This window comes from Taudactylus pleione, unplaced genomic scaffold (assembly GCF_031769625.1).
Source record: "Taudactylus pleione unplaced genomic scaffold, aTauple2 ptg000046l, whole genome shotgun sequence".
NCBI lineage: Eukaryota > Metazoa > Chordata > Amphibia > Anura > Myobatrachidae > Taudactylus > Taudactylus pleione.
The window spans coordinates 11226709-11250286 of record NW_028284448.1 but is presented as its reverse complement, the minus strand read 5'-3'; the positions used below and the strand labels follow the sequence as shown (position 1 = coordinate 11250286).

General features: G+C 43.1%; 1 protein-coding gene across 1 annotated transcript in view; it reads left to right on the top strand.

Moving 5' to 3' along the window:
• Positions 1-11312, top strand: part of SLC22A16 (solute carrier family 22 member 16) — a 73478-nt gene extending 62166 nt beyond the window's left edge. Inside the window, exons 4-8 of the mRNA XM_088460481.1 lie at positions 110-647; positions 2195-2322; positions 8524-8633; positions 8794-8893; positions 9996-11312. Coding sequence (XP_088316607.1) covers positions 110-647; positions 2195-2322; positions 8524-8633; positions 8794-8893; positions 9996-10199 — 1080 coding nt within the window. The 3' untranslated portion in view covers positions 10200-11312. The remainder of the gene's footprint in view (positions 1-109; positions 648-2194; positions 2323-8523; positions 8634-8793; positions 8894-9995) is intronic.
• Positions 11313-23578: the final 12266 nt, after the last annotated feature.

Genomic DNA, 23578 nt, shown 5'->3' with positions numbered 1-23578 from the left:
TGAGCTTTAGCCTCATTGGTGCCTTGTAATTAGTTTGTTTAAATCATAAGTACTGTACAACTCTGCACAATTTAATTTGAAAATAATAAATATTTCTCTTTATTTCCAGGTTTGCAGTGGTTACCTAGTGGTGGTGTTTGTTTATGTGACGGAATATGTAGGGATCAAAGCTCGTACATGGGCTTCTATTCACATTCATGCATTTTTTGCAGTAGGAGTTATGATTGTGGCTCTGGTTGGTTATTTGGTGCGCACCTGGTGGCTGTACCAAATAATCCTTTCTGTCATCACCCTGCCATTTGTCTTATGCTGTTGGATGCTTCCTGAGACACCTTTTTGGCTGCACTCCCAGGGAAAATACAAAGAGGTAGAAGATATAATTAACACAATGGAGAAGTGGAACAGAGTGAGCAAGTCCTGCAAACTCACAGAACTGTGTCCTGTGGAGGAAGCCACTACTGCTAGTGGACAGGAAATTCAGCGTACCAAAAAGCACAATATCTTACATCTGTTTCAGAACTGCAGTTTTGCAAGAAGGACCATTTCTGTGTGGCTCATCTGGTTTACTGGTAGCTTGGGATACTACGTATTTGCCTTAAATTCTGTCAACCTGGGAGGAAACGAATATGTAAATCTTTTTCTTTCAGGTATTCACATCATATCCATAAGCCCATGACAGAGATGCAGACACACACAATAACATCCCAATACATAGTGCTTACAAGTTACAATAGTGTAAAATGTTGTGAGTGATCTGGTAGTATTTATTTTTTTATTAATGACAAGTTTTTTATTCTATTTTACTCAGTAACTTTATAATTTAAATGCAAAACTGTGTCTCTCACCTAGAGTTAATACTATAATATTGATTGTTACTCCACTCAAATATTTAACTGGTGAATTGAAAAATATTTATGTTAACGGTTTTATTATATTCCCTGCCCATCTTACATAGTTTAGGTTCTCCTCATTCTCACTATGGAGGCATAACTACTACTTATCCTGTTACTACTACTATCCCGTTACTACTTGTCAAGTTTGAAATGAATGAGCCTTTTAACATATTGTTACTATCTGTCCCTCCCTAGCTTTGCGCCATCACTAAAATCACATCAATCCGATTTGAACTATCCAAGAACAATACCCACTATCTACTAATTCTTTCACATGTATTATGAACTGTATAGGATTCATTTTTCGGTCTCGTCATTGTTATATCTCATTTGTAACAAACGTGCTGTGACCTTGTAATTATACTAGCTGACGTACCCTGTTTCACCTGAGTAGACAAATATTTACGATTTCCATTTCCATCTCACCACTCCAGTAATACATTAATCCTTCACCACCATAGTAATGCATCACTGCTATAGTTAGACATTACCTTCCCTCACCTGTGTACTAACACATTCCACTCCCTCACCTCTGTAGTAACAAATTATCTTCACTCACATCTGTAGGCTAGTAACACATTTCCCTCCCTCGCCCATGTTGTAACACATTCGACATTCCCGTCCCTCACTTGAGTAGAAATACAATCCCTCCTTCACATCTGTAGTAACACATTACACTCACACTTGTAGTAACTTATTCCCCTTCCTCATCTCTGGAGTAACACATTCCCCATCCTCAACTCTGTAGTAACACATTACCCCCGCTCACCCCAGTAGTAACACATTCCCCTCCCTCACCTCTGTAGTGACACATTACCCCCGCTAAACCCTGTAGCAACACATTCCCTTCCCACGCCCCATAGTAAGACATTTGACATTCCCCTACCTCGCCTTTTGTAGTAACACAATTATCGCCACTCACCCCTGTAGTAACAGATTCCCCTCCACACATTCCCTTCCTTCATCCCGTAGTAATAAATTTGACATTTCGGCCCTTTTCGTTCCATAGGAGTCGGATTTAGAAAATTCCCTTCTTAGTGGGCACCTACGTCATGTATGTAATATACTCCCCAATTTTCATGTTCCTAGGTCCAAGGGTTTGGGCTGGGCGTTGATGAATCAGTCAGTCAATCAATCAGTGTGTCAGTGAGCAAGGACATTTGATTTTATATATATAGATTACATAGTATGTTTCTGTTAAACCTCATTGTATAATTAAAAATCAGTTTTCGAAGCACAATGGTTTATAATATAGATAAATTCCAATGGAAAATCAAATCATTTGAAATCTCATTTTACAGGTGCTGTAGAGATTCCATCCTATATTATTTGCTGTCTCTGTATGGACAAACTTGGAAGAAGGAACACATTGGCTCCATTCCTGTTACTCAGCACTGTCTGTTGTGGTGTAATTATGCTCATCCCTCAGGTAGTTATAGGTTTAGTTTCTCTTGTACATGTGACTGGGTGTTTTTAAGTAGTCAAAGTTCAGTGAGCACATGTTCATTCAGGTGCATGCTATAAAGATGGATGTAAAGAAGAATCTGCCTGTTTGGATTCATATCTTTTGCACCTAGTATAGGGCAGGTGCAAGTGTGCATTGATGATGATTATAGCCAACAAACCAAGCATATACTGTCATATACTACACACATGCAGCACATCTTGTGAGACATAACACACGGCATATAGATGAATATATGCATTTGAGCAATGTACAGCATGTCCAATATACTTCTAACTCAGCATCAGGACCAGGTCAAGAAAAATGTATGTTTTGGCAGCAGTGCTATCATTTATATATAACGTAATACAATCTGAGCACTGGTCATCTCTGTTTTTAGTTCTAACAGTAATGCCTATTAATATGTCACTAGTAGTAGTATGGAACAATAAACTATGAGACTTGGCGAATCAGCAATTTGGAGAGGAGGAGACTAATGCTGGGTACACACTGGCAGATATAATTGCCGATATATCTTGTGCGCGTCGGCCAATGCGTACCAGCGATATAGCTCTGTGAACGACATTGTTCAGACATATTGCGTCTGCTGTGCTGCACAGCCGATGCACAGTACGGGCAGTCAGCTGACCTCCCATACACTTGCCGACTGCCCGTACACACATGTACGGGGGACCCAGCCAGCGGTACCCGCGGACAGATGAGTTCAGTGTGTATGAACAACTATCATCTGCAGATATATCTATTAGGTGTGTACCCATCTTAAGAAGAGTGTGCTCTCCCTTCTGCTCCACAGGATCCAGTGGTAGTGGGCTCCTGCTGCAAATATGGTCAACATCTGAGTGGGTAATGTTCTTTGCTGGTTATGGCACTATCTATAGGACAAACTCATAGTATCATGCAAATCTCCTGTCAACTGCCCCATATGACAGAGATTGTTTGTACAAATACTTCAAAGGGATAATCTAAACATAATCCTCAATAGAACTGTCCATCCTGTTAATGATTACTGCTCTATTTGTGGTAAATACAGAGAATGGTTAATGTGTAAGTTCATCTGGAGCAAAGGCTTCTATTTTGTGCACTTATCAAACCACTGTATTGTTTAACTACAGTAGCATGGTCAGGGGCGCCCAGCGGGAGGAGGTGGATTCTAATTACCCGGTCTTGTTGCAAGGGAATCGGTATGAAATACCGCCGGCCGCACGGACGGTGGTTCGTTTCCCGGCATAGCCCGGCAGCGGAAGCCCGACAGCGCTGGAAATCCTGGTCGTCGCTAAGGTAAGTATTATCTAACCCTCCTTAGGGGTGCCTAACCCTAACCTCCCCCCCCCAAGCGCCTAACCCTAATCCCCCCTGTAAGTGCCTAACCCCCCCTTCCCCGCTGCCTAAACCTAAGTCCCCCGGGGGGGTGCCTAACCCTCCCTCCCCCTGTCCTAACCCTCCGGGGGGGTGCCTGACCCCAAGTTTCCCCGGGTGCCCTAAACCTATCCCTCCCCCCCCCCCCCCCCCGCGGCTGTCTGCTCGTGGCGCCCGGCATCCCTTCAATCGGGATGTCGGGCGTCCGGCTCCCGGCGTCGGGGAAATGTCGGCCGTCTACACGTAGACGCCCGGCATTTCACCCTCGCCGGGATATGGCAGCCGGTTTCCGATCGTATACCGTTGGAAGGGCCTGGGTACACCGACCTCTTACCTGCCAGCACCGCTGCAGCGACCTCTCTAACGCAAGCTCAGCAGACGTTGCCATGGGTCCAGGAAGGCTGCTGCCACTGAGCTCAACAGTGCAGCAGTCTCCTCTGCCTGCATTTGATGTGCAGGGAAAGGGAGGAGCGATCACAATGATTGCGTACCCCCTGGATCTGCCCATGGCTGAGGGAAGCACGGACCCTCCCATGATGTCTTCGCAGTGACAAATTATTCTTTTTTATTAATGTATTTTTGTAGGGAGCATGGGCATGCCCTGCATGGTAAGACCACACACCCCTCCCACAGTACCGGGACCCGATACCACTCTCTACAGCCCTGAGCATGGTGTAACAATGTGTGTGTATTGCAGAACTATGTGTTGTAAAATAATAGCAGGTTGCAGAGTTTGGATCCATACACTTACAGTGCTAAGGGTTCATAATCATGAATGGATAATTACTAACCAAATTGGCCTTTCACGTATTTACAACTTAGGTGCGACCAGCCTTAGGGCATGTGCAGGATCTGTTGGCCATATGAAAAAGCATGTGGGACTGTCTGATTTAAGGGGCAGGTGCGGAGGTCTGATGCCAAGTCGGTAGGCCAACGGAGCATTTAAGTAACATGTTAGGACATCTGAGTGCATGTGGAGGTATCTGATGGGCATTTAAAGTGTGTATGGGGTGGTTTGATGGGACAGGTGTTAAAGTTTTATTAGTAACACTTCAGAAATCTTATTATTAGAGCCATTATGAATGCTATGTGTTACACCTAAAACTGTCGATGGGACTATTTGCTATAGCGAGTGCACGTTTCCCCCAGGCTCGCAGGGCATCCACAGCTATTGAGAATAGGGCCCCCACAGTCCTTAATCTGGGCCTGGCAGTGCCCAGTAATGACCCAGTAGTAATAGTAATGTCTAAATATTTGTCACTAGTAATAGTAATGCCCACTTAAGTGACAGTACTATTTGTGCCCAATAATGTTCAATAAGTAACAGTAATGCCCATTAATATGCTACCAGCACTAGTGATGCTGAACATAATGACAGCAGGGCCTAGTGATAAGGAAGTAGTATTATACAGTAATGTGGACAGCACTACTTACCCATGTCATCATTTTCTGCTTGTTGTTTCTAATCATCAGGTTGCAGAGTCCCAATGGCAATCACTTGGCATGTTGTGGTGGTTTAATCGCTGGCTCCTAAATGGCTACTACCTGAAGCTTATTAGAATCAACTGGGAGATATATCCTGTAGAATGACATTTGATAATTTTGTGCGGCTCAGGAAATGCTACCAGATACTCTTTCCTGTCCCATCTCCATTTGCTGTCTCCACAAAGACTGTATTATTACCCCATTAATATAATGCCTAGAACTAGGCCTCCGAAATTCTGCACCTCCTGATCCTGAAAGTAAAGCAGGTTTTATTAAACCTTATACATCACCCACTAGGTTTTATATTTGTTGATAAAACGTATATGGCGGTCTGCAGTCAGTATGTTGACATTCATCATGTCGAAACCAGAATGTCCACTGTTATGATGTTGCCATGGTTAAAATATCAACATCACCAAAATGGCGAAATATCACATATTGACATAGTGAAAATGACGACATTAGCGTTAAGGTTAGGGTCAGGGGTTGGGTACGGCATCCTGGCATTCAGAACACAGCAGTCATAATGCCGGCAGCGGGATCCCGACAGTGAAAATGCCAGCAAAATTAGGTAAGTATTTTCAGGCTAACCCTTACCTACCTTTCCTGCAGACTAGCTCTAAAGCTCTCCCTCCCCTCACAGCCTTACCCTCTCTTCCCACAACCTATGCCTAAGGTTCAGGGGTTGTGGTTGGGTACGGCATCCCAGCATTCAGAATCCCAACTACAGAATGCCGGCAGCAGGATCCAGACAGTGAAAATGCCAGCAAAATTAGGTAAGTAATTTTAGGCTAACCATAACCCGAACCCACCCCTCCCGCAGGCTAACACTAAACCCCCCTCGCAGCCTAACCCTAACCCTCCCCTCTCGCAGCCTATACCTAACCCTCATACTTAATGTTACAAGTTGCTGGTATTCTGACCTGTCGGATTCCTGTCGCTGGCATTCTGATCACCGAGATTCTGAATGCCGGGGTGCCGACTCTATCCCGTTAAGGTTAGCATTAAGCATACCTTAAAAATTAATTGTCGGCATTGTGACCATGTTGACAATTCATCAGTGTTGACATGGTGGCTGTCAACCTAATATACCAAACCCATGCATCCAAGCATTGACAATAGTAACCAAATTAATATTAAGACAAAACATATACCTTCTTGCCATTTCTGATTTATTTAACCAGCTGCAATAGGCAACAGTCTTTGCTGATTCAATTTTTAGAGGATCTTATATCCTAATTAGGATCTGGCAGAGAGATGATTTGAAGACTTTCCTGTTCAAATTCAATAAACATTTTGGGTTTTGCATGCTACAAGTCATTTTTCACTTGTCTGTTCTGAGGTAACATCAATGACTTTAAATTGGCTTCCCTCCTAGTTCTGTAACAATTTCAGTCAGAACTAGTAAGTAACAATAATATGTTAAATTTTTCAGATTGGGCTCAGTTTCTGCCCTTGGCAAAATGTGCCGTTAGCAACTCCCCTTACACCCCTACATACACCTATTCAATATTTTGCAAGTACAGCCCTGGCCAAAAGTTTTGAGAATGACACAAATATTGGTTTTCACAAAGTTTGCTGCTTCAGTGTTTTTAGACCTTTTTGTCAGATGTTACTAAGGTATACTGAAGTAATATTACATGCATTTCATAAGTGTCAAAGGCTTTTATAGACAATTACATTAAGTTTACGCAAAGAGTCAATATTTGCAGTGTTGACCCTTCTTTTTCAAGACCTCTGCAATTCGCCCTGGCATGCTGTCAATCAACTTCTGGGCCACATACTGACTGATGGCCGCCTATTCTTGCCTAATCCATGCTTGGAGTTTGTCAGAATATGTGGGATTTTGTTTGTCCACCCGCTTCTTGAGGATTGACCACAAGTTCTCAATGGGATTAAGGTCTGGGGAGTTTCCTGGCCATGGACCCAAAATTTCGATGTTTTGTTCAGCGAGCTACTTAATTATCACTTTTGCCTTATGGCAAGGTGCTCTATCATGCTGGAAAAGGCATTGTATGTCACCAAACTGTTCTTGGATGGTTGGGAGAAGTTGCTCTTGGAGGATGTTTTGGTACCATTCTTTATTTATGGCTTTGTGAAAAAAAAAAATTGGCAAAATTGTGAGTGAACCCACTCCCTTGGCTGAGAAGCAACCTCACACATGAATGGTCTCAGGATGTTTTATTGTTGACATGACACAGGATTGATGGTAGCTCTCACCTTTCCTTCTCCGGACAAGCATTTTTCCAGATGCCCCAAACAATGTGAAAGGGGATTAATAAAAAATATATATTTTCCCCCAGTCCTGAACAGTCCAATCCCTGTACCTTTTGCAGAATATCAGTCTGTCCCTGATGTTTTTCCTGGAAAGAAGTGGCTTGTTTGCTGCCCTTCTTGATACCAGGCCATCCTCCAAAAGTCTTCGCCTCACTGAGCTTGAAGATACACTCACACCTGCCTGCTGCCATTCCTGAGCAAGCTCTGCACTGGTGGTGCCCCGATCCCGCAGCTGAATCAACTTTAGGAGACACTCCTGGCGCTTGCTAGACGTTCTTGGGCGCCATGAAGCCTTCTTCACAACTATTGAACCTCTCTCCTTGAAGTTCTTGATGATCTGATAAATGGTTGATTTAGGTGCAATCTTACTAGCAGCAATATCCTTGCATGTGAAGCCCTTTTTGTGCAAAGCAATGATGACTGCACGTGTTTCCTTGCAGGTAACCATTGTTAACAGAGGAAGAACAATGATTTCAAGCTCCACCCTCCTTTTAAAGCTTCCAGTCTGTTATCCTAACTCAATCAGCATGACAGAGTGATCTCCAGCCTTGTTCTCGTCAACATTCTCACCTGTGTTAACGAGAATCACTGAAATAATGTCAGCTGGTCCTTTTGTGGCAGGGCTGAAATGCAGTGGAAATGTTGTTTTGGGGATTAATTTCATTGTCATGGCAAAGAGGGACTTTGCAATTAATTGCAATTCATCTGATCACTCTTCATGACATTTTGGAGTATATGCAAATTGCCATCATAAAAACTGAAGCAGCAGACTGTGAAACCAATACTTTTGGCCATGGCTCTATGGTAATATCTAAGCATAGTGCTACACTTTGGTTCATGAAAATACAGGTATGGTACAGTAAGTACTCAACTGATAAAATCAGAACCATGGGGCCTCAATACTGTTTGTTTGTTTTTGTTTTGTTTTTAAAAAGCTTTATTGTGGGCATAATTTAGGACCTTTTTGCCTTGATATACATTTATAGCAGAATTCCTATTAAGATATTGTAGAGTAACAGACATAAATTATGTACTTGTGTATTACAGGACTACAGTACGATAACCATTGTTATGAGCATGGCAGGAAAGTTTTCTATAGGTATTGCCTTTGGACTTATTTACCTATACACAGCTGAACTATATCCAACAGTCGTACGGTAAGCGGAACTGAATATAAAGTATGTACATTTATTTTAAAATACTTAAATATACAGGAATTGGGAAAAAAAATCTTTCAGTATTTACATTCCCCACCCCCTCGGGGACAAATTCAAACAGTTTCTCGCCAAGTGGTAACCTATTCGCTTGTAATTCTAGGTCCTTGGCTGTTGGCAGTGGGAGCATGATGTGTCGGATTGGTAGTGTGGTTGCTCCGTTCTGTGTTTACCTTACAGATGTGTGGATATTTATGCCACAGGTATTATATTATTATAATATTATTTGATCCTACTAGTGGTTTTCCAGCAGCAGTTAAGAAGCCAAGTACTGCCTATCGCTTGACTAGAGACTTGTGATTTCACATGGAGAGTTGCAGGTCTACTCTCTCACTTAGTTTCATTTTATGTTCTTAATTTTGTTACAGATGTGTCCTTATACCCCTAGCCTCAATAAGGGATGCAGCGCAAGACGCCTGGCACGATTAAGCCTCCAGATCCCATACAAATTTGCGCTGAGCGTTGTGTTTGCATCTTTTTTTGTCTGAAAATACATTTTAGCCACAATGCAATGTGACTAGGACGCACCAGGAGACTGCACTGATTCATTTGATATGTTACACTTGTATATCTGTGTGCCACTCTGTAAATGAAGCAAAATAAAACTGCGGCCGCTGCACCATAGCACTTCCTATACAGGTCCAGACTAAGTCGCACGCAGACATAGAAGTCTCGCATATCAAATTATTCAGCACAGTCTCCTGGTGCGTCCTAGTCACATCGCATTGTGACTTAGACGCATTTTTGTCATAAAAGACGCCCAGCACTAGCAGAGTGTCATGGGAACTGGTGCGCCAGGAGGGGCTGATTGGCGCGACTGCAGCAAAGATGAGTGAGGACACATCTGTACGCTGTGAATTTGTGTTGGTAAGGTAGTATTTATATGTATAAGTAACAGTGTGCACTTAATTACCTCTCCACTTAATATTGCTAACCTTAATTACCATAATGTATATTTTATTTTTAATTGAAGTAGTTATAATGTCTGGCTTTTTTTACTCAACAGCATGTAAATTGTCAGTATAAATGGAATTCATGTTAGACATTGGGGCAGATGTATTAAGCTCTGGAAAGTGATAAAGTGGAGAGTGATAAACGACCAACCAATCAGCTCATAACTGTCATTTTTCAAACACAGCTTGTAACATGACAGTTAGGAGCTGATTGGTTGGTACTTTATCACTCTCCACTTTATCACTTTCCAGAGCTTAATACATCTGCCCCATTGTATTTATTAAATTGTCTTTACACTCTTCATGACATAAGAAATGACTAATACACTTGTTTTGTGTTTGGAACTTTTAGCTACTAGTTGGGATTGTGGCCTTCATTTCTGGCATTTTAACCCTTCTGCTCCCTGAAACACTTGGGATGCCACTCATGAACACGATGGAGGAAGCTGCAGAATTGCAAAAAAATAGAGAAAGTACAAGAAAATCACTGTCAAAATCTAACGGCATTGTGATGGAAAAATTACAGTCCTCAAGTACAGACATCCCCGATGCATAGACTCTGAAGCTGCTCATCATGTGTTAACAGGGATTGATTTCACCAGAATCGCATAAGGCATAATTTACGTTGAAACCCATGGTGCTTGACACAAATATCTGCAAAATCAATCAGTTCCTGTGCGCAGATGTGAAGTCATAGACATGCAGGGCTAGGCCGAAGCTTGCTGTTTTTATGATATAACGAATTCAAAACTCAAACGTTTTGTTGAAATGCTAACTCCAGCTAATGACATAAAAAATTGCCAAAGCAAACAAAAAGCTACATTGGACTTGAATCTATCCATTTGTTTGTGTAGAGAGTACAGGCCACCCACATGGTTCACAGCATCCAATGTCACACACGCAGTCTGTGTCAAGAGAAAACAACTTTTTCATATGCCACCATTTCTGTACTGCATTCACTTTATACTGGGATCATACAGTTACAGCTGTGTCCTTATACACCTAGGGGTATATTTACTAAAGTGGGGCTTTTACAAATGGAGTTGTTGCCCATAGCTACCAATCAGATTCTAGCTATTATCTTCTAGAATGAGCTAGTTAAATGATAAGTAGAATGTGATTGGTTGCTGTGGGCAACAACTCCATTTCTTAAAATCCGCACTTTAGTAAATATGCCCCCTAGCTTCAATACGCCATGCGGTGTGAAGCGCAGGGCACAAGTGAGCTGACAGGTCCTGTGTGATTCTGCTTGCACCAAGCATCTTTGTGCATCATTTTCATTCGAAAATACGTCTTAGTCGCAATCGGATGTGACAAACCCCTTCACAGACTGCACTGATTAATTTGATATGCGACATTTGTATATCTGTGTGCGACTGAATCTGTTTATGGAGCATAACAGAACTTTGCATGGTACAGTAAAAAGCTGCATGCATCATAGCTTCAGACTCAGACATAAACATATTAAACAGTGCAGTCTCAGGAGGGTGCAGTCAATATCTCGACCGTAGGGATTTCGGCACTCAGAATGCCGGTGCCAGAATCCAACACCTGTCAGAATCCCGGTGCCGACATCCTGACAGCCGGAATTCCCAAAGTAAGTAGCGGGGTTGGGGGGAGGGTTAACGTTAGGGTTAGGCACTAGGGTTAGGTTTAGCGTGCAGGGAAGGGGAGGTTAGGTTTAGGCACCAGGGGGGAGGGGGAGAGGTTAGGGTCTGACACCAGGGAGGGAGGGATACTGACCGACAAGTGTCGGTATTCTAACCCTGTTTGGATGTCGGCTTCGGGATTCTGACCGCCGAGATCTCGAGCGCTGGCATCCCGTCTCATGAAGTGGTTTGTCTCATCCAATTGCGATTAAGATGCATTTTAGGTTGAAAAAGCTGCTCAGCACAAGCCGAGTAGCACAGGACCTGGCGCGCCTAAAAGGGCTGCAGCAATAGTGTATGAGGACACATCTGAATTTCCCCAAAAAAATTTATGTTGAAATCGTCACCAAAAAGAGAAACAAGTTGCTGCTTTAAAGATGGATATATTTAGTTTTATATAATTCTTGAGCTTGTTTATGCTTACTGATTGCATGTACACAGCACACAGAATGACCATTGATATGCACTAGAAAAACCTTTAATCATTAGAGGTGCAGAGAATGAGTAGCAGAGCTGAGACATTTATGTGCTAAGTATATGCTTCTTCAAGCACAAGGTAGACTCATAATAACAATGGTTGCAGATCATCCAATTATTCGTCTATGGATAAACACATGGGTGTTGTTATCTTTAGTGTATGTGTTTGAAGAATTAACTTATTTAGATTGAGATTCAGAGGACACCCTCCTCTCATATTACACTACAAATTCTGTTCACAAAATTCCCATGAGCGTGCAAAACGAAATATTACTTTTAGTCTTTCTTCAAAATCTTCCTAATCTACATGTAACGTTACATCTACGTACTGAAATAAAATGAGCTCAGCAGATTAGCAAAATAACGGTTACAATTGTTTTGAAGCATTTTTCTTAAAAAAATTTGTTTTTATCAGAGTGAAGATTAGTTGAAGGCCAATTATTGTAGTTTAATTGCTAAATATTACCTGTGTACTCTACTTATTGTCACAAATAAAATGTCAACAAAATACATCTTGGAGTATGTCTGTCCCTACTGTACACTGTATTTATTTCAGCTTCAGAATGTATGCTGATACCTTCTGCACTGTATAGTATCAACTGTTCTAGATATTTCTTCAAATGTTATACTATAATATTATCAGTTACATTGTACGTATTAATGGTGAATGGGAGATACAGAAGTATACAATGTGATGTTTGTAGATATCATCTCTTACACACGCAACATAAGCATGATGTTATGTTCCTGGGTTTGTGATCTGTAGAAAGTGTACAAAACTCAACTCTGATTTATCACTGAGAGGGTAATGTAATAATTAAGCAAATATACTAATGGCAATCTAATAGCTTTGCATATTTATATGAAATATGTATATTAAATAAAGTATAACCAGTTTAACTTATCTGCTTAGAATACCACAAGGATATAAAGATTTATATTAAGAATTGAATTGCAGCAAGCTGTACTTGCATATTTGTTTTATATATGTGTTTATCCTTATGTGTGTGTCTGTGGAGGGTAGGGGGTAGAAACGTATACAAAGAAAAACGTCTGGATGAGGGTTTTTTCCAGGTCCCATTACAATTTCTATTATGTTTTAGTACCACTGATAATTTTGAAATAAATTCTAAATAAAATACTTGATACCCCAAAACAATTAGGGACTCCCAGCTTTAATCATTTAAAATCAGTCTGCGCAAGTGACATGAAATAAGCTTTTTTTTTTTTTTTTTTTACCATTTAGAGACCCCAAAAGTTTAAGGGAGTAAAATAATGTATTCATTTAGGGACTGTAGTAGAGTTGGAGGTATGCCTATCATACCACATTACATGCTGGAATATGTAGCTCCACAGCAGCTAGAGTGCCACAGGTTGCCTACCCTATCATAGCAGAATTACAGCATACCACAGGGAGGTTTACAAGTATAGATTCCTCCACCACCACAGAACAACCATAAATCACTTACCAAGCATTAAAGAGGCCTTGCATTACCAGGTGTGGGGGAGTGGTAGAGTCATCACCTTAATCCCAGGAGGTTGATTCCTTCTTGACATTGGGCAGTCAATCACTCTGCCACATCCACCACACTACTCTTTCTTAGAGGTTAGTCCTTGACCATGCAAACCAGAAGCCCAGAATTCATATTTAAAAAAATAAATGGCTGGACAGGCAGGTACCATCCCATTAGTCTTGGATTCCCATATTTAATGGAATGTAACCACTTCAAGGAAGCATGATTCAAGACACTACAAAAATCACCCCTGATAAGTAATACTGAAGTGTTACACATGACCTAAGTCCTTGGGAAAATATTCATGGATACATAAGGTTCTAGATCACTTCCACCCTCAACAGGACAAGCAAAAGGTGTCTTCTGATTTTTCCAAGTTTTCTGTAGAATCAAATGATTAATCTGATTTCCTTGGATAACTGGTTGGAAAATGTTATAATTTAAGTCTACTATTCTACGATTTAACCCTATCTAACCCTGCCATTTTATTTGTAAAGTCCTACCTGGAGTAGTCAATAGTAATATAATCGTCTTTCCTGGTGCAAAAACTTGAGCCGTTGCATTACGATTATATAACAATTCTTGTACCTGCTGGGAGTCTAACAAATTCCCTCTAGGTAATTGTCCAACCAAATCTAAATGATTTCACATGTTCATAACATATTGTAGGACATTCTGTATTTCTACCAGCTGCTCCTTCCAGGGCAGCCTGAGGTTTATGACCATAAAAAACCTCAAATTGTATCTCTCGGACAGCAAACAGCAAGTAGGGAAGAAGTTTATTCCAACGTCTTCATATATCATCTCAACGTTAATTTTAATGTGTGATTAAAATCTCCACCAATTAATCAATTTTGAGGATAATAAACTGATGTTCTTACAGGCGTAATCTTTAGAAGTTTTAACAGACCCTTAATTAAGTGGGACATGAAATTGATTCCTTGAACCATAAGGATTACCTTTGGAAGACATACAGTATTGTTCTAACTTTAGAACTAACTGCGTAGCTGAAGCAATACACAAGAGAAATGCTTCCTGATAACTTGTGGCATAATCAATTATGAGGGGATGCAGTCAATATCCCGACAGTCGGGATGTCAGTGCTTAAAGTGTCGGCATCTGAATCCCGATACCTGTCAGAATCCCGGCGGTGACATCCCAACGGTAAGTACTGCAGTTTTGGTTAGACACTCGGGAGGGTTAGGGTTACGCACTAAGGGTGAAGGGTTTGGTTTAGGGTATGGGGAGGTGGAAGTTTAGGCATTATGGAGGAGGTTAGGTTTAGGCGCCACGGAGGGAGAGGGGGAGGGTTAGGATACAGACCGACAAGTGTGCTGCCGGCGCCATGATTCTGACCACCAGGATCCCGAGCGCCTGCATCCCATACACATCGCAATTATGAGCAATATAAACCGGCACTATTTGGAAGATGTTTCAAGAGAACCCGCCAAATCAACCCCAATCTTTTCAAAAACCAAATTTTAGAATTTGCAAAGAAACTAATGGGGCAGAATTAAGCGTCCTTCAGAAGTACGCTGACAATCTGCACAAGAAGCACAAAATTTAGCTACTTCAACATACCCAGCCAAAGCATCCAGGACATCATTTTCTCTATAATTTTGTCTCACCCCAAGGAATGGTATTGGCTACGGAAACAGTTGGGATCTATCAATTGCTGAACGGTTTCATCAGTTTGTCTATGTTGATTTTTTCTATACAACATATAATTCCATAGGTCGAAGTACAGATATTGGTTTTTTTTTTTACTATCCAAAGGTTTGTCATCAATAGTCACTAAATTTTTAAAAGCTCTACTAAGTGCGGTGTTTGCCAATGAGTAGCTCTGAGATCACAATGAGTAAAGCCAATATTTCTTCATTAAAATTTTCAAACCTCATATCATCCTTGTCACCAGAAAGATGCACATTAGCACTATGGAAATTCCCCCAAAATCGATTTCACACCCATTCAATCCTGCCTCAATATGCAAATTAATATCAGCAAATTCAGCCATATTAGTTATAATGTTAACAGACATACAGATTTTTCCTCATACAGTACACCTATCCTTTTTGTGCCATATGACTTCGATGTTCCACATAGGTAGCTATTCCCAGACTGGTACTTTTTCCTACATTTAGGGCCAAATGTAATAGGGTATCTGTTTTAGTAAATTGCGAGTTTTGTGCTAAACTCACAATTTTTCACAACTTTCCAATTTAATAGGGTGTCAGTTCACTAGAACTCGCATTTTTTCAGAGTTACTAAAAATCCCCATTCTCAAACTCGCATCCAGATGTTTTCACATTGAAAACAATCAACTCGCCCAATGTAATAGAGTGTCTGTTTCAGACTTGCAAAAAAAGTTAACTAAAGTCCCCAAATAATAGACCTGCTTCAGGATAGCGAGTATATCCTGAGCAGGTCAGATTAACACAGAAACATGCACATATCCATGAGATACGTGAATATTTCTGTGTGTACTTAATGGTTTTTTTTTTTTAAATGACGTGCAGCCCCCACCCCCCCAAAAGCATAACCAACCAGGGCTTTCTGAAGCCTGTCCTAGTTTTAAAAATGCAGGGGAAAAAATGCGTAGGGTTCCCCTGTATATCAAGAACCAGCACAGGGCTTTGCTGAGCCAGCCCTTTTTGTGGAAAAATGGGACAAAATGAGTAGGGATCCCCTGTTTCTTCATAACCAGCACTGGACTCTTTCTAGTGGGGGGGGGGGGTAATGCCACAGCCAGGGAAAACCTTTCACTGGGGTAAGGGGGGGGGGGGGTAATGCCACAGCCAGGGAAAACCTTTCACTGGTATGCATGGCCAAAGCATTACCCCTGACTGCTAGTCAGCCCAGGCCGGGGATCCCTGGGGAGTTGGGGACCCCCCGAATAAAGGAGTCCCCCTTTCCAGGGCACCCCAGGCATTGGCTGATAACCCGGGGCTATCCCCGGCACCCGTGGGCAGTGCGTGCCGGGTTGATAGTGTTATTGTGTAGTGTAAAATAGATGTTTAAATATTCTCTTTAGCTGTGGTACTACACGTCCCAGCAAGCCTCCCCCGCATGCTGGTACTTGGAGAACTACAAGTATCAGCATTCGGGGCATTACGGGCCCGCTGGTACCTGCTGTAGTTCCACAGGCAAAGAAATACATTAAAAAAACACAACACACACCGTGAATGTAAAACTTTATTATTACATACTGTTGCCTTCTCATATCCGTAGGATGACGTACAACAGTGTAAACATCGGTGTTATTGACGCACATCGGGCAGTAACGCAGCATGTAAGTCATGTCTGACCAGCTGCAAACACTGCAGCTCTCCTGACACGCAGAAAGCTATCATGCTGCGAAAGATGGCAATGGCTAATTTATGCACGCCCATGAAATGGCTTGTTAACAGTCAGACACCTGCGTTTTTGTCCACCCTCCCCCCCGTTACCTCCCCCAAACACTGATTACCTGTCACTCAACTTGCGAGTGAATCCTCTGGGTGAGAGTAAACGCATTGCAGTGCGTGTGCAGCGCGGTATTCACGCAATGACAATCTCTCAATCTGCGTAAATCTCGGAATCAGGCCCTTAGCATGGTAGTTTTCCATTTAATAGTAAAAGGGACTAGGTCAGATAGAAATATTTGCACATCCCCTTATATACAGTGAATATGAGTAGTAGACCATGCATAATTAAAGTACTGGCAGAGTCTGAATCCACTGTGCCCCTGACCACCTTATGTTCAATCTGAACCAGTACCTAAATCATCTGTGAGCCCATGGGCACAATAGTAAAGACTTGAAAATAAGAAAACCACAATGACACTAACACCGACGGTAAAATGAAATTGGCGTGTGGAAGGTCACGTGGTTCTATTTCCATTCCCATTTTCAAGAAGCTGTTCGCACAACTAATATTCTGTATGTCTAATTGTTGAAACATCTTTGTACTGTAAGCATTAACTTAAATCTCCTTCAATTTAGCCTCGTCTTTGCTGATCTTTCACAGACTCATAGCCTGGGATCTGTAATGTTCAAGCTACATACAATAGTGTGAAATTATCATTGGAATATTAATGACAGGTTGATTATCTGGAAGCCGGCAGGATTCGTAACAAACTGGTAGGCAGTGGTGGGACAGTAATTTTTTTTTTAATGCGAACTAAAGATAATTAGTGATAGGTGATTCCGGAGAGAGGATCGGCACCCTTATTTATCAGAGACCATGCTTTAAAATAAAGAGGACAGGCAAGTGCAAATAGTTTCTTCCCCCACCCCTTGTCTTTCTTTTCTAATCTTATTTGGCAAAAGTGAGATCCAAGATGGCGACAGTATTAGCAGTTGAAAAAGAATGCGCTTTTTGTTAATACAGTGGAGTTATCAGTTCTGGCAAGAACAGAGGCCCTGATTCAGAGCCGGACGCTCTGACAGAGCGCTCGCTATGAATCAGGGCCGGGCTATTTTTTCTTAGAACGGCCTCCTGGCCGCTCGCATAGCTGTGGGTGACCACCCACAGCTATAGCAAGTGCCCAGGAAGATGGTCGCGATGGTCAAGACCATTGCGACCATCGGGCTTGCGACGAGACCCTTGTGGTAGGGTCTCGTTGCCGCAAGCCCCAGAGAGATTTCGGCTCAAACAGAGCCGAAATCTCTCCCACTGACATCACTCGTGATGTCAGTGGGGCCGACCCCAAACGGAGGCGTTCACATGGGAACGCCTCCGTCTGGGCAGCCACTCCCCCGGCCTGCCCACCAAAGGGGCCATGCTGTCACTCAACATCGACAGCACGGCCCCTTTGGTACGAGACCCGGAGCGACGGATTGCCCGTTGCTATCCGGGTCTCGCGCATGCGCATGACGGAGCCAGCTCCGCCGTGCGCATGCGCTCTGGGCCACCATCGACCCGGTTGCGAGCGCTCAGCACTTGAATCAGGCCCAGAGATCAATGGATCCAGTTGCTCATGGAGTCCGATCATAGGGGGTGACTCAGCCGTGCGCTGCTGTATGCAGATTCTCGATAGTCAGGAATCTGCTCATGCGTATGACCCATTCTGTGCATTCTGTGCTTGCGTGCAGCTTTGCAATTCCGTCCAGTGCTGAATCACCCCATAATTCAGGTGCCGGAAGCCAGGCATGTGCCATGCAGAGGTCAGACGCCTCTATTAGTTTCGGTGAGGATCCTGCCATGGATCGGTACTTACAAACTGCCCTTAAATATGTGAGGGAAAAAGACAATGTGTCATCCCTGCAGCTGATACAACAGCAGCCGCAGAACACCAAGCAGCTATAGAACGTGAAGCTGCAAGGGAGACTGCAGAGCATGAAGTTGCTGCTGCAGAACAGGCTGCCAGGGAGGCGACAGAGCGCGAAGTTGAACGCCAGTACCAGCTTCAGCTAGCCAGACTCGACAGCCAGCTTGCAGCCAGAGACTCACTTGCCCCTGCCCAGAGCATTTCCTGGTACTCAAGACCTGGATACGTTTTTTTCCAGGGGATTAAAAAAAGTTTGCAGGCAATATGCACTGGCCCTCCTGGACTGATAAAGCTTTGGAGGCATTTGCCGACCTTCCCCCTGAAATGGATGGAAATTATGCTGCAAATAAACAAGCTTTGCTGAAACATTTCAACATCACCCCAGAGGTGTACAGACAGAAATTCAGAGGCTTACAATGCAGTGCCTGATACATATTCTGTACTTATGGCTCACTTAACACCATATTTCATCAGTAGGTTGAGAGCGAGAGAGTGACAGAATATGACGAACTCAAAGACTTAATGATTCAGGAGCAGTTTCTTTCCTGTGTCCAGCAGATGTGGAATAATGGATCGTGGACCATGACCTAAATCAGCTCAGGAGGCCGCCAGCCTGGCGGACAAGTACACCAAAGATCCTGCTGCAAAATCATTTGGGGTGATCATGCAGTCACCTGGAAAGAGAGGCAATCCAAAGGATCAAACCCATTTTCCCCTACATCTACACCAGTTGTTGTTGCACCTTTTGGGAGGGTGTAGGGGAAAATCTTTTGGGCAATACCTGCAGGTGTTATAATGAAGTAAGACACATCAGTGTCACCTGTCCCAAAAAGAAGTTGATCGTGGGGATCCCTGCAGGAAACCTGTTGCCTGCAGTCCTGTGCGTTGGAGGACCCTAGGAGCGCCTCAGAGACGATCTACAATTGGTCACTGTCAACGATCAGGTAACCATGGGTGTAAGTGACACTGGTGCAGACATTACACTTGTACTTACGGCAAACCAATCATAATAGTATTCTTAGATTGGGGAGCAGGAAGATTACAGGATGTTGGGGTGCTGAACAATCTTCCTGCTTCTGTATTGTTAGGAACTGATTTGGAGAGGATGAGGTCTGTATATGTATCTATATATGATGTAATTGATGAAATGTCACAACTTAACCCTGTTCCTTCCCAAGTGTAACAAGCTGCTTGAGGGGAAATGTGCACAAATGTATGTGAGGTAGCATAGGTATTCACTGGCTTCTCACCCTTTGAAGTGTATGCGTGCCGGGTGCGTGGCCCCCAGTGGCAAATGCAGGATTTCCAGAGGGGGGTTTCCAAATGCTTAATTTTAGAGTGAGTGTGGCCTGTCAATGAAGAGGGCAGAATTAGTACTTAACCAGCTTTAATATGCGTCATACAAAGTGTAATGTGTGTAATAATTCCAGCATATACAGGACCAGAGATCACAGTAAGCCATTATATGCGTCAGTAGGGCCATCCTGCCTGACCTGAACGTACTTATTTTAGATGTGGGCACCATTCCAGAGCATGGGAGCAAGTCTGGGAGCCTGGAGGAGCAGCAGAAGAACCTAGCACTGCCCTGGGCATACTGTATATGTACATATTGGGCTCTATAGCAGTGCATCTGTAACAGTTCATGTTTTCCAGATCTTCTAGTTGTGCACAGGTTATTTATTACTGGCTGATACATGTTAAAAGATCCAGAGGGGGTGCTAATTATTTCATTTGTGATACTGAGAAGAACATGCAGCACTAGTAACAATCTATTATATTACTATTTCTATTGTGGTCATGGTGTGGGCTGGGGAGGGGGGTTTCCAGGCAGATGGAAACTCCCCCTGCGTTTGCCTATGGCCCCTTAGATTTTACAGGAACAGTGTGTAGGTAACTGAACACCCCGTGAAACTTCAGTAAAACACAATGTGGTACAAATCAGGGAGAAAATGCAGTCCCTAATGGGGATGGCACAGAGCAACCTGCAGCTGCGCAGACTAAGCAAAAACACTGGTATGACCACAATGCTAGAGCATGCATACTTGACGTGGAGCAAAAGGTTCTCGTGCTGATCCAGATGCGTCAGAACAAGTTGTAGGCTGCCTGGGAGGACTCCTACACTGTAGTACAACATCTCAACGATGTTAACTATATGATAGCCAGGACAGAGGGCCACAAGAAACACAAGGTCTAAAACTCAAACATGCTTAAGGCTAATCATGAAAGGGGGGCCTGTGTATTAGCCATGTGTAACCTATCTGAAAATGAACATGAGGCGGATCCCCTGTTGGATTTAGCTTCTGCTGCTAAGAAGGGGGGCTCCTTAGCTGACATCTACCCTAATGAGGAACTGTCAGGGCCAGATTAACAATGGGGCGGATGGAGCTACAGCTCCAGGCCTCCACATAAAAATAGGCCCATTGTCCTGACAACATGATGTTGACTGGCCATCTGCTCTCCACACGGTCAGCCCTAAATCATAAGTAGTAAAATTGTATTTCTTTTTACCTCACAAAATGAAGGATTTTTTTTCCCTTTACATATTTAGGGAGACATTGGAGCAGAGAGTATAGGGGGTACACGCCCACATGGCACTGGACACACCCACACAGCACTGGTCACGCCTCCTCTGCTTCTCATAATAGGCCCTTGGCCATTTTCAGCTCCAGGCCCATGTGGCCATCAATCCGGCCCTGGGAACTGTACGAAGTGCAGCTAGGCCAGTTAGCTAACCCCTTACAGCCCTATCTGCACCATTTCACAGGACAGCCTGGAAAAACACCCTTAGTCACACATAATGTGGACATAGGTAACCAGACCTCCCTCAAACAGCCACCATACAGAGTTTCCCTGAAAGTGCTGGCAACTATGAAGAGGGAGATTGATGAAATGTTACAGCTAGGGATGATTAAAGCTGCCCCAAAGAAATGTGTCGGCACCCGGATATGTGTGGACTATAGACAAATAAACAATGCCACTGTGTTTAATGCCTATCCGATACCCAGGAGAGACGAACGGTTAGATCGGCTAGCCCAGGCAAGCTACATCACTGTTATGGATCTCAGTAGAGGGTACTGGCAGATCCCATTTCCACAAGAGGCCCAGTAGAGGTCCACATTTATCATCCCATTTGAGCTGTATGAGTTCCTGGTCATGCCCTTTGGGATGAAAAATGCCCCGACTACTTCCAGCACCTAGTTATTACTTGAGGGCAAAGAGAAACATGCAGTTTCTCTTAGATAACATTGCGGTGTTCAGCCAGACCTGGGAGGAGTACCTGATCCATTTAAACAGTGTGCTAACCAGAATATTTGGGACTGGACTGATCATTAAACCAGAGTAATGCCAACTCGGCATTAGTGAGGTGCAGTACTTGGGGCACCAAGTAGGGGGGTGCCCTCTGCCCAGAACCAGACAAAGTAGATGTTATTTCTATGTGGCCAACCCCTAAGATTAAAAAAACAATGTCATTTTTGGGGACAGCAGGGTACTACAGAAAGCTTGTACCCCATTACAGCACCTTAGCTAAACTGACTGATCTGACAAGAAAAAATTGCCACTGGTGGTTAACTGGACCACGGATTGTGAAATAGTATTTATTACTTTAAAATCAGCCATGGTGCAGTTGCCTGTGCTACAACCTCTGATTTTTAAAGTAGGTTCATCATACAGACAGATACTTCCAATTATGGGTTAAGAGCTGTGCTCAAACAGGTGACTGAGTGGGGAGAGGAGCACCTTGTAATCTTCCTCTGTAGGAAATTGCTCCTCAGAGAAGTGGCCTATGCCACCATAGACAAGGAGTGCCTTGCAATTGCATGAGCTATACAGAAATTGCAGTCATATCTGTATGGGCAGGATTTCATGGTTATTACAGATCATAACCCACTGAATAGGGTATCTGGAGAAAATGGCAAGCTGCTGCGATGGAGTCTCGCACTGCAGCAGTACAATTTTACTATCCTGCACAGAAAGGGTAGAGAACGCGGTAATGCGGTTGGTCTCTCTCGGCAAGACGAGGTGGTGAGTGATGGGCAGGAGAGGGTGTGACATATGAGTCACTGCTTGCCATGCCCTCATAAAGAGGAAGTATTGTGGCTCTGCCCAGCAGAAACAACATGATAGTGTAATTGTTAAAACCTGTCTGTGTCTTAATGGGAATACACACCTAGCAGATATATCTGCAGATCGAGTGATCTGCAGATATATCTGTAGATGATGGTCGTTCATGTATACTGAACGACCATTATCTTCCAGGCTGCCCGGGTCCACCCCCCTCCCTGCGGCTGCCGCTGCATGTGGACTGTCTGCAGATATATCTGTCCATCGATTGTGCAGCACAGCCAATGCGATATGTCTGTGAAAGACGTAGTTTACAGACGTATCACTGGTACACACTGGCCGACGGGTACCAGATATATTGGCCGATCAATTGGTCGGCCAATATATCTGTCAGTGTGTACCCAGCTTTAACTGTATGATTTATCAATTTCTGTGGACCTGTGATCGATCTTTGATTGCACATGAAAAACAGCCCTTATCTGCCCAGGAAGGATGAACAGCATGACTCTAGCCCTTAGGGCTAATTGTAAATGATTGTGACCAAAATCACACATAATGATGTGCTCCAAAGGGGCGGCAACTACATGTGAATGTATGACCTATAGCCAGAGTGTCTGGCCTATACGTCAATAAGATTGTTTGATAACCCATGTGTCCAATATTTAGCTTAGGCCAAAACTTCCTGAGAGAGAGAGTTAAGACCATTCCTTGAAGTACAGTATGATGCAATCCTTTTCTCCCCCCTCCTTTTTAAGTGAGCAAGCTGACTAAAACTGGGTACACAATGATAGATATATCACCCGTTCCACTGAATGGGTGATATATCTATAGTGCAATTATTTATTACCAGTTATTTATATAGTGCACACATATTCCGAAGAAAATAAAAGAAAATATTTGGCCATTCACATCAGTCCCTGCCCCAGTGGAGCTTACAATCTATATTCCCTATCACATGCGCACACACATACACACTAGGGTTAAT